This window comes from Rhipicephalus sanguineus, chromosome 7 (genome assembly GCF_013339695.2).
Source record: "Rhipicephalus sanguineus isolate Rsan-2018 chromosome 7, BIME_Rsan_1.4, whole genome shotgun sequence".
NCBI lineage: Eukaryota > Metazoa > Arthropoda > Arachnida > Ixodida > Ixodidae > Rhipicephalus > Rhipicephalus sanguineus.
The window spans coordinates 101,956,279-101,968,423 of record NC_051182.1 but is presented as its reverse complement, the minus strand read 5'-3'; the positions used below and the strand labels follow the sequence as shown (position 1 = coordinate 101,968,423).

The following is a 12,145-nucleotide window of genomic DNA, read 5'->3' as shown; positions in this document are numbered from 1 at the left end:
TTCATCAACGTGTACAGCGCACCATTGGACGACCTAATTAATGTGAGACAAGGTTATTTTTTATGTGAACGATTCAGTGGATTCGGGTGGCAGTACTGTGTTATGCCGGGTATGTATGTGCGTGTGTACGTGTGTGTGTGCGCGCGCATGTACGTTTGCTGTGCAGAAATTTAATCAGAATTAAGATATCTGGACTAGGTGCGTTGCTGTCAGCTTTGCAACAAAATATTAGATAACGAAAAATGATATTGTCACAGGGTTGTAACGTCGACGAAGGCAGCAGTCGGCGGGCTAGACTAAACTATTTATTTGGCCGAACTTGTGGCCGGGAAACGCAAGGTCACACTACAGCAATACACACTGTACACTGATAGCGGCGAACAGAACGTCGGTCGTCGATAAAACTGATCTGCAGCAATGCGCGTCGGCATTTACACATGCGCCATCGAACATTCGAGCAGTATCGCTGGTCGCCGCGTTAGTTCTAGTAGAATCTCAGCTGCTCGCGTTTTCACGCTCAAGCCTATAAGAAGATTCTAACATAATCTGGAAGGTTCCCAGACATTAGGGCGCGGCTTGCGCAAGGCAGCGGCTACGCGTGCAATGGACGCGCCGAAGAAGCCCGACAGCTCGCCCGCCTGCGCATCAAGAACCAGCAGAGGGTCGACAGCCGTCACTATAATCTTCGACGACGTCACATGGTGACCCGTCGAACCCGGTGACCGTGTGTGGGTCTGGACACCGATACGCCGACGGGGACTTATCGAGAATCTTCTTCGGCGATACTTCGGGCCATACAAAGTGCTTCTACGTCTCGGCTCTCTAGACTACGAGGTTATCCCGGACGGCATTATGAACTCTCAAAGGCGCCGTGCACGACCTGAAGTTGTCCATGCATGTCGTGCGCCTTAAGCCGTTTTATGCGCGTTAGCGTACCTGAGGACTGTATTTTGCTTTAATATTGTACTTTCTTTCTTTTACTTATTGCATTTGCACTTCCTGCACACAACGTCCGGAGGCTGCCATCTCGCCTCTGTGTAACGATTCCCTGAATTGGTCGTGGGAGGCGCGGCTCGCGGAACTGGAAATGGGAAGCCAACTGGCGACCCTTGACCAGGCCCGGCGAGCCGCTGTAGCCAGTGGGGCCCTGGAAGAGGGGCACCACCCACCCTAACCACTCCAAGGCATGACATAAATAAATGTTTCTTCTTCTTCTTCTTCTTCCTTTGTGTATGCACTTGTTTTATTCCCCCTTCCATGTTGCATGACAAGCATCGGAACGATGCCTTTTCAAAGGAGGGCAAAGCCCCACACGCTCCTTTCTTACTGTTTTATGTATACGGCCCATTGCACGCGTAGCTGCTGCCTTGCGCAAACCGCGCCAGAATGTCTTAGAACATCCGAAGTTATTTTAGGATCATCTGTTAAGCCTGATCGCGCAAACGCTAACAGCTGAGTTGATTCTCGAACTAACGCTGCCGCCAGCGATTAGGCTCGAATGTTCGATGCTGCATGTATAACTGAATGTACTAACGTCGAAGACTAGGATTTAGGCAGGGAGAGTTAAACTGATGTGTAACGGCGGTCCGCAGCGCTACGCAAATTATTAAGGCGAAAGCCTTACTTGACTCATCAAACTCGAAAACTGAACGTCGGCGTCGTCGGCGTCCCTCACAGGCGGCGTCAATATGAGTCATGAGCAAAAAAAAAAAAACATCACCACTTGATGACGTCACCATATGAAATCATCAAGACGTCACAGAGAACCCAAATATGTGACGTCGTCCAGGATGTGGCGCCATCCCCACAACATTTCACGTCACCGTAGAGTGCACCGCTGCCTACTTCCCTCCCCTCCCACCAATCCTTCGGTCCACCCGTACCCCAGAGCAGTGGGAAGGCATCCTTCGCGAAGGCGCCCCCGAGGTCTGTCGGGCGCTCGTCCAGCGGGCCCGGGCTATCGCAGAGGTTGCCATAGGAGTCCCGGAATAGGGACCCTCCCCGTTTTCTTTAAATTTTAATAAAGGAATGTTTTCATCATCATCATGGCGTCACTATGATGTCACGCGGTGAGGTCATCACATGTCATTGCTTGGTCAAAAGTGGCCCTATCACGGAGGCAGTCAAAACCAGGTGAGGTGCAGGGCGCTTGCAATGCCTCCGATCCTGGAGGCAGTGCCAAACCACATTAGGTGCTAAAAGGTTTCGGAGGAGCGCGGGGGACGATCAATAGATCGACTGTGAAGAAAAAAAAAGATGATGGCTTTCGCTTTCGTCTCGTCCGAGGAGAATGCATCAGGGACTCGCGGGTTTTTCCTACCGTATGTAGAATTTATTTCTTTGATACAGACTTAACTGGTTGAAATAAATCAGCGCAAATAAACAAAACGACAAGCAACACAAAGAAGGAGACGAGGGCAAACGCTACGTATAAGGTTCAACATATATGTACTTTTTTATTTTTTTTTATACGAGTACCCTAAGGGCCCAAGAGGGCATTACATAGGGGGGGGATACAAGTGTGAGTACAAAAGGGTTGTGAACATATACAAGTGAAAAAGAACATAGAATCCGCAAAATAATTTAAATGACATATCTTTAGAGTTATACAATTTCTAGTGTCATCATTCTCGTCAAGCAATGAACACAGCTACACAAGATAAACTGTAAAGGATGAAACACAATCCATAGGAGGCAACAACAACAAAAAAAAAAACAAAAAAAAAGGTCCGAAAAAGATACACAAGGCAATGCACAACTCTATTGATGATGTTGCTTTATACAATTTTAATATGCAAGATGTGTTTTTGCGAAATATGCGGATAAGTCAAGGCTACGGATGGTTTCCTTCAAAAAACGCTATTAGGGCAGCTTGTCACGTATGCGCATACGGAAATAAAAAGAGCACGTGTAATCAGAGGCGGTTGCGCAAAAATTCCTAAAGTAGTGTCGCACAAGCTTTAGAATGTGGCAAGCCGGCATGGTAAACCTCTTGTTTTCGCTACTCCCAAGAAGCTATTAGCATAGCGCGGGAAGACACAAGGCCAAAGAAGAAGTACGAGACGAACACAAGCGCTTGTGTTCGTCTCGTACTTCTTCTTTGCCCTCTTCTTCTTTGCCCTCTTCTTCTACTTCTTCTTTGCTAATAGTTTGAATGCTAATAGCCCGTTTACGATGAACCAACAAGCCCATATTGGTACCCTTGTCGACTTTATTGTCGTCCCAAGAAGCTCTCGTAGCTGTGCCGGCTGTGCCCTCGTGTATGCTTCAAAAGTAGACGAGGCTGCTGTACTAGGCATGAAAAGGCCTTTGTTAAGTGCTCCAGAGGGGTGATTTATGCAATTCTCTTGTTCTGTGGTCGAATATATATCGGCCAAACCGAACCTCGCGGGAGTGACAGGTTAGGGACACATGCTCAGAAAAAGAAATAAGATTGAAGAGTGCACAACTACATGCGGTTGTGAGGTTAGAGTTGCGGACACAGCCAGTGTAAGCAGGCGCGGCAACGCTTCTTCTAGACTTGTTTTGGAAGACGTCTTATTATTAGGTCACGGAAGACGTCTATATTAGGTCACAACAACGTTTTGGAGTGGTATAAGATTGATGGGAAGAACGCCAATAAAAACAAATATTTTAGGTCGACGGAAAGAGAACATGATGAACCTAACTGGTCTCTGCGTGATTGGGGCAGATAACTAAAATAGCGAGGAGCACAAATGAAATATATCTTAATTTACCAATATTACTTGTTATGCAGAGGGAATTTATGATAGGGATACGAAAGCAAGAGGATAAATTCGGACAATTCAGTGGTTTCAAATGATGATGATGACCTTTATAAATGGCTCACATCCACTCTGGGGGATTGGCCAAGAAACGAATAATTTATAGGTAAAAGTGGACACATGTGAAAATGAATTATAGGAAGTTAGAATATATTAATAATGCTAATAAGAACAGACTCTTTAGCTTCTTCACCCGTTTTCGTGTCTGCAAAGGCGCGTTCGTCACCTACTGCGAAATACCTCTTTGAGACATGTTTCGTCGCAAGATAACCTTTAGATTTTGGAATAATGAGGTCGGTGGTGGCGCTGTCTCAACTGCGTTTCTCTGCCGCTTGGTATTTTCGTTCTTTTGACGTTTTTGAGATATTATTAAAATGTGTTCTTGTTCTACAAGTCGTACTGAACTCCCTTCCACATATTTGTAAACCACTTTGTGACGTCTTTGAAAGTTGCTTGACGTTCAGCGGGCGCAGCATCTGCATGACATGGTTTGGTGAACGATTGAAAACATATGAAATATTCCTAAATTACCCCGTGTCACGCATTCTCATGCCACCGAGGTGGAGAAATAGACCAACGTCAGTAACTTTACACGTGGGCAATAGCAAAGAGGTTCTGGCGTGAAGTTACAGCTACCTAAGGCATGGTTACAGCGTTCTTATCTTGAGTATGCGCTGTGTATGTTGGATAATGCGAGTAAACATGTAAAACACCAGATGGGTTCTACCTCGGTTATGGTAATATTTAATGCTCCTCCTGTTCGAAAGCCAAGACACGCGATATGGCACGCATGCGTACTTACCAAGGCGCCCTCGAGCCACTGAGTGCACCTGCATGAATTTAACTTGCACTTGTCTATAATTACACTTGGATGAACTCCAACTAACCTCAGGCTAGGGGTTTAGATGCATTAGTTACAATACCGTTTTTAAAATTGCTTTGTGTCAATAAATGACATTTACCCAATAAACGAATCAATAAATATATCGGCCTCATATAAAGTGTCTTCTAAGGAGTTCCCTGGGGAACGCTACTGTAGACGGCAAGCGCGTCCGAATGCTCTAGATTTCAGCAAATAACTAGAAATTTTTGTTGTGTAAACTGTTGCTGTGTGGCAGTCGCACAAGCAGACGCACACATGAGTGTGCGTCTGCTTGTTAACTGGCGCTGCTTCCCTTGGTACTTAAGGTCCTAACACATCGATGATTTTTTCGCAGGCACTGAATACAACGGATGCGATTTGGCTGTATAATCAAAGTTACCAAGACACCCCTGAAGCTCCTAATCGAACGTGTGTACGTTGGCATAAGAAAAGTCTTACGAATTCGTCGTATGTTTTTGACAACGACTACAAACAAAACGGGACATAGTGAGTATTTTTGGACATCTTTGTTAATGAGGAATTATCGATGGCAAAACATTGTTTAGATTGCGCTATAAAAAAATGACGCTGATACAGAACACGAAAAAAAGCGGTACATACACTGCAGTTGGAAAAACTACTTATCCCAAAATTTACATACTACATCACGTGTTGTAGTATGCCGACATATATCATGTGCGTTTTTCAATAAATTCTTAGTTGGATGACAGCGATTATGTTTTGTCTATCTATCTATCTATCTATCTATCTATCTATCTATCTATCTATCTATCTATCTATCTATCTATCTATCTATCTATCTATCTATCTATCTATCTATCTATCTATCTATCTATCTATCTATCTATCTATCTATCTATCTATCTATCTGTGTGACAAAAGTGAATAACAAATCATGACTTAGCTTGACATGCATGTCTTGTACACCCGGCAACAAAATAAGTCGAGACGCTCTACAATTGACCAATATAAGATAAAAGCTTCATCGCCGCGCTTTCCGTCGTTGAGCATCTCGTGTCGAGACATTGCATTGTGCGTGCGCATCGTTTCACGCTCGCAGCCATGTATTTTTACCCGCCTGGCGCGGAATACCTGATTACATGTCACGTTTGGTGGTTGGGGCCGCTTTTTTTATTCAGTCCATCATGCGCCCAGTCCGATGGCGGGACGGTGTAGGTCAAGCTGACGCTGCTCGCTTTGCCCTGAATGAAGTGATGATGTATATTGTGCCAGTGACAAATGGGTGCCTTAGTTCCCATGTTAACACGAAAGTGTTTTATGCCGGGGTCCACCAAGACTTTCATGATGTATTTCCGTCACGAAAGTACGTCAGCAAAATAAATGCCATCAAATCGCAAAGAAAAAAAAAAGCTATAAGAAAAAGTGTGCAGTGGCTTAGCTCGGCTATGCCAGGATATACGTAGCGTTAGCAAAGGTTCAGCTGATTATTCTTAGCTTTCCAGATTGTCTAGGATTATTAGCCTTCTTCTGTTCATTCTTCGTACGCTGAACCGCTAATTGCCAGGCAACTACTTCGGGATCCGATTACATAAGCTTCTAGGCTCTTCTGCGCCGTCGAGCAGCATTTGCGCTCTCCTTCTCCACCTGCAAACGCCAATTAGAGGCGCTATCAAGCGGCTCAAGCGCAGTGTCAGACGGCGACTGCACAGCGAAGGCAAATAGCTGCGCGCGCGCCGGCGCCAGTGTGTCTGCCATGGCTACGACGTCACTCCTCTCGAATGCGGAGACCAGCAGCGGCAAGTCGGGCGCGGCGGTGGCGGAGTCTGCGCGCGCGCCGGCGCCAGTGTGTCCGCCGCGGCTACGACGCCACTGCTCCCGAACACGCAGACCAGCAGCGGCGAGTCGCGCGCGGCGGTGGCGGAGAGTGCGTGAGATGCCGGCTCCGGTGAGCCAGCTGTGTGACATCACTGATCCTCGCACATGCGCAGCACGGCTCATGACGATCCACGCGAAATTGGCTCCGGCTAGGCAAGTGTAGCTAACCCAACAAAAGTTCCATTGATAGGAGTGTAACCCACGACCTCTCGGTCCGCGACAATGGCTGGCGGGCGTTTAGACCACTGAGCTACCGCCAAACATTTTTTCCTGACATGACATGACATGACAAGAACTTTATTGGAGACCTGAGGAACTCAAATCTGGGGAGCTGGAGGCCCCCAGATTAAGTTGGTGGCTCCGCCCACGATGGGACTGGAAGTCCAAGTTTCGACGCGATGTCGTGGGCCCTCTGGACGGCCTGGAGTTGGGTGTGGAGATCGCTGCTCTTCAGGAATTCCTCCCATTGATCCTTCGTGAAGGGTGGAGAGGCAGTAAGGGTTGGGCACAGCCAGAGCATGTGGTCGAAAGAACATCAGTCATGGCCGCATTTTGGGCACGACTTTGGTATTTATTAAAACGAGTATAAGAATGCATATTAAAAGGGCACAAATAGAATGGAACAATCACGTACGTAGCGACAATAAGCTCTCAATCGTTACTAATAAAACACTCGACGGTTAATATAAAGTGTGGTAGAACAGGGAGAGTTCATATTGTGTGAAAGAGCAAACGTAGTGAGGCCGAGCACCTCACCGAAATGTGGTACCTGTCCGGTGTTCATTCTAAAAAAATCACAGCATATCCACGGAGTGAATGATGATGAGTGGGCGAAGCTGCGGAGGTTCATCGGTAAACCGTGAATCTTCCGTGAATTCTGCCCAGTACATCATCACCGACGTGAGATCGGGCGCGTTTATACTAAAGGTTCGATGAGTTATGACGACTTGCAGCGCACTTTAATTTTACATGTACGCTGTGAATTTTCATTGTTTAGAAAACCATTGCTTAGAAAACATCTGGCGTCTTTCGTTAAGCAGCTGGCGTCTTTTCGTTTTGCTTTAGAAACATCTGGCGTTCTTTCGTTTTGCTTTTACAAAACATCTGGCGTCTTTTGTTGGTTTATTTCATCAATCAACGGCGTCTTGAACAAAATTTTTATTGTTTAATCACGCACAGGAGAAATCTCACCAGGCACTACCTTGGAGGTAAAGAATGGCTGCTAATGGGAATGAGAGACAGAAGAAGTCGGCTTTTAGCTAACGCTGCGAATTTTTTATTGTTCAACAACGCACAGGAAAAATCTCCCACCGGCACCACCTTGCAGGTCAAAGCGTAAGACTGGTTACATACTACGCTACGAGGGACGAACGGGTGCTGCTATAAGGAGCTTCGCCCCTAAAAAGACAGGGCGTGCAAACACGGACAGAAGAAAGAAGTCAGGACACCACAAACGCCGACTAACAACTGAACACACGCACAACGGCGGAAAAGAAAGAAAGCACGAAAACTTATCTGCGCATGCCCATGCAACAGACATGGTGTAATGTCTGGTTCGTCTTAAAAGTCCTTCAGGTGGATAGCCATTTGAACAAAGCTTGTGCTTGAAGAAGTGGTGGGTTCTGCGTTGCTATCTTGCATTAGTGTCTTCCATAAGCTGTGCATACCCACGAGGAAAAATATATCATATGGCAATTCTTCAAGCGATGTTGGCAAACACATAACGGAGGGTACACTTTTCTCTGAGTGCTCTTTCATGGATGGATTGGTGATATGAGCGTCCCCTCTTCATATGGTCACGTGTGTGCCAGCAGGTTCGAAAAAAAAATCTCCCACCGGCACCACCTTGCAGGTCAAAGCGTAAGACTGGTTACATACTACGCTACGAGGGACGAACGGGTGCCGCTATAAGGAGCTTCGCCCCTAAAAACGCGCCGTTGCTACGACCGTCCCATTTGGCGCGCTTTCCAATAGAAGTGTAATTTCGTCAACGCTTTTACACACCGCGTGGTGGTGCCTCTAGCCCAAGCCTCGTTCATAGCATCCATCCATATCGAAAAATAGCTCTCCGACGCTCGCCTGACGGTCGCACCACGATGCCCGCTCGCCTTGTGAGAATTAACAGCCAGGCTAGATGAAAGACACGACGCGCGTAGCGTTTCTCTTCGCGTTTCACGACGCTTTGAAGGAGTGCGTATCGAGTATCAGTGTTTATTATGTGTTTGGTGACCCCATATTTGCGCAGAATTCACCATATGCGGTGTCCACGTAATGTTGAGAACTTCAGCTACCGCAAGGGTTAAATAATTAACATGGGCGTTAGTCGTCGGTACGGAGATGTGCCACTAGGCGTCAACATCAAGCGGTGCGATATCTGCCGAACAACAGTAGAGATTGCACAAGCTATTATATACCAATGCCCTATAAACACTCAACTACTTCTTTGACGACACCTTTCACTTTCGTGTTATACCAATTTTTATGACAGAGGGATCAGCCACCTTTTTGTAGTTTCTCTCGTTGAAACGTACCGTGGGATATTGAAATACGAACGACGGCACCGAAAACGAAGAGGCGTTGAGCCGAAGGACTTGTTTAGTTTCTTAGCGTGAGATGGAAGAGATAGGCAGGTCACATTGCGCATGCAACGAAATACGCAAGTAGATGAGTGAGAAATGACGCCAGCAGATATCGGCGCGGTCATTGGTTCGCGGTGAAGGAACAAAGATGACAGCAACTTAGGCAGTAGGACATGTTATCTTTTTAATCAGCACAAAGCAAGCGGTGTACGGCTTACCCCCACCGCGACCCCGCGAACTGAGCGCGTGATGTACTGAATAATGAAAGCGACCCTTACTGCCAAACTACCGCACTTTTGACCAGGGCAAAGGAGACAAGAAAGACACGACAGTCGTCTGTGTCTTTCTTGCGTCTGTTGTTAATGAGAACTAACAGACAATCAAGCCAAAGAAAGTGTAGGAGATGTTATTTATTGTAGTAATTGCGATATAAATGTGAAGAAATTAAATAGGACGAAAATACAACTTTACCCTGGCAGGGACCGAACCTGCAACCTTTGAATAACGCATCCGGTGCTCTACTAATTGAGCTACGGCGGCGGTCATCCCTCCGTCCACTTTATAGGTTATATCTGTACATTTAAACCGGAGAGTGTTAATCAGCGCCGCTCCTAGCCATGACGACGAGTGTGGAACACTTTTTTTCTTCCTGCTGGCATCACGTCGCACGTGATGTTTTTACGAGCTGGCACCTGACCAATAATTCCTTGCATACTACCTGAAGGCATGAAACACAGAAGCACTTCGTAGTCTTCGGTGATCCGATAGCCTACGCCTATAGAAGTCTCACGCGTACAGCCGCGGTCACGTCTGTGTAGAGCGCGCAAGCAGCCGGTTTTTGCTCTGCGAGGCGACACCTAGAGGCAGTTTCGGGCTCTGACGTGGTGTATCAGGAGCATGTGCGGCCTAGTAGCCAAGCTGACCACGTCAGAGCCCGAAACTGCCTCAAGGTGTCGCCCCGCAGAGCAAAAAAATCACAGCATATCCACGTGGTGAATGATGATGAGTGGGGCGAAGCAAACTCGCGCTGCAGCACGGCGATGGCATTGGCGCGAGCGTGGTCCTTCATGATGGAAGATATTGTGACTAGATTGTTTGAGAACCACAATCTGTCGCACACACCGCAACTATGGCCGAAACTATTATCAAGGAAGCCCCGCTGGAAGCGCGCGTCGGCGCCTTCTGCCCGCCTGATGCGTTTTGCAGCCACTTCACGTGCTCGCACAGCCTCGGGCTCTGCCTGCCGGTACGCGCGCTTTCTCGCCGCTTCATGGTCCTTCACATTTTGAACATCCGATTCGCACCGCAGCCGTGCAGCTTCGGCCTCGCGGGCTCGAACGGCGGGGTCTTCTCGCCGCAGCCGTGCAGCTTGTCGAGCAGCTTCGGCTTCGCGGGCTCGAACGGCGGAATCTGCTTCGCGGCGTCGACGTGCAGCTTCGGCATTGCGGGCTCTCACCTCAGGATTCTGTCTGCGAGCGCGCGCTGCCGCCGCCTTCCGTGCCCTCCGTTCCACAGCCTTGTCTTCCATCTGGCGACTCCGAGCTAAAGATAAAGCGTGCCAAGAGTGTCACTCGTAAACGTCGTCTTCTTCTTCTACTGCATACCAGAACGCGCGCAGTAAAGCAGAAAAATGCCACACAGGCGAACACGCACGAGAGTTCTTGTTCTTGTTCTTGTTTGCCTTCAACTATGGCTCACACCCACTGCGGGGGATTGCCCAAGAAGTGAGTGGTTTTATAACATGTTCGAATACTTTAGAAAGGAGGTTACAGAATAGAAACTTTACAAGTTTGTCACTAATCCCGTTAATAGGGATGGCAATCGCCGGGCGGATTCTAAGGGCTGGCGTCACGGCCCTCCGAAAACGCACCACGAAAGCGCGGACAATTTAGAGTTGGTCCTTTGGTGCGCCAGCGAACGCCGGTTGTGGTCCAAAGACCGAGTCAGAGCCGAGAGTCGATAACACAAACGAAAACGAAATATATTCTCAGTTAAGGCAATACAAATAATACTAACACATGCACACTCGGCTGGTACCCGTTACAGCTTCACAATATAATTCAGATGGTGTTTACACAACGGGAGCTAAACAAACAGATCACACGCTACAAATGCAATCGCATGCATTACAACTATTCAATGACCGTTAAAGTCCTGAATATACAATGGCGTATCCAGTCCACAATACTTGGACGGTAATCGAATGCTTCTCTTCAAGGAAACACTCACGCCAGCTCCAGCGTTGATCGTCGTAGCTCAACCGTCGTCGTGACTTGTCACGGCTCACACGGCGTCGTCATCCAATTCTTCCAAATTGACGATCGGCCGACCGCACACCATCATAACCACGTCTTCTTTGGCTAACGGAGCCACACTTCGCATAACTTCACCATCACCGGGCCACTCCTTCACTCACTGACTTCTCGACTCCTTCACTGACTGCACCCTCGCTCACTGACTACTCTGCCTGCACTACTCACTACCGTCGATTGCACGCTTTTATCCCTTCTCCCCTGGGTTCTAGAAGCGTCGGGATGTTTCTTCTGCGTGCAGTACAGCTAAGCCTGGGGAAAGGGCGAGAGCTTTCTCGTATGTTCGAATCGCGGCGGCATCGCGCACGGATGCGTCCCCCCTTCCTTCCAGAAACATCTAGGATTTGCCGGGCGTTTGATCGCGTCGTCTGCGCCTGGCTCGATTGGGTGAGGAGGATGCGGCGCGCCGGCGTCTTTTGATGCTTGTTTTTTCGTCTTTTCGCGCTTCTTGGCGAGCGGTTCGCGCCGTTCTGTCTCGTAGCAGTTTGAAAGCGGCTGCGCGCGCGCTTTATAACACGCTAATTTGTGACAAAGTTTGATAGAAAACACTCGTCAACGTCGTCTTCTTCTTCTACTGCACACCAGAACGCGCGCTTCTCACGAGCTAGAGGTGGCTACTACAAGGCTACAAACAAACGGAGGATGGACAGACCCACGGCTTAAGGAGCTTCGCCCCTAAAACCGGCCGCTTGCGCGCTCTACGCAGGCCTGACCATGGCTGTACGCGTGAGACTTCGATAGGCGTACGCT

The 12,145-nt window shown here is 48.0% G+C and overlaps 1 protein-coding gene across 2 annotated transcripts in view; it reads left to right on the top strand.

Annotated features, from left to right (window-relative positions):
• Window positions 1-12,145, top strand: part of LOC119399679 (uncharacterized) — a 118,234-nt gene that overhangs the window by 85,839 nt on the left and 20,250 nt on the right. The window contains exon 2 of one of the 2 annotated variants that reach the window (XM_037666500.2): window positions 5,003-5,154. The exons of the other annotated variant lie outside the window; for it this stretch is intronic. Coding sequence (XP_037522428.1) covers window positions 5,003-5,154 — 152 coding nt within the window. The remainder of the gene's footprint in view (window positions 1-5,002; window positions 5,155-12,145) is intronic. 2 annotated transcript variants of the gene reach the window in all.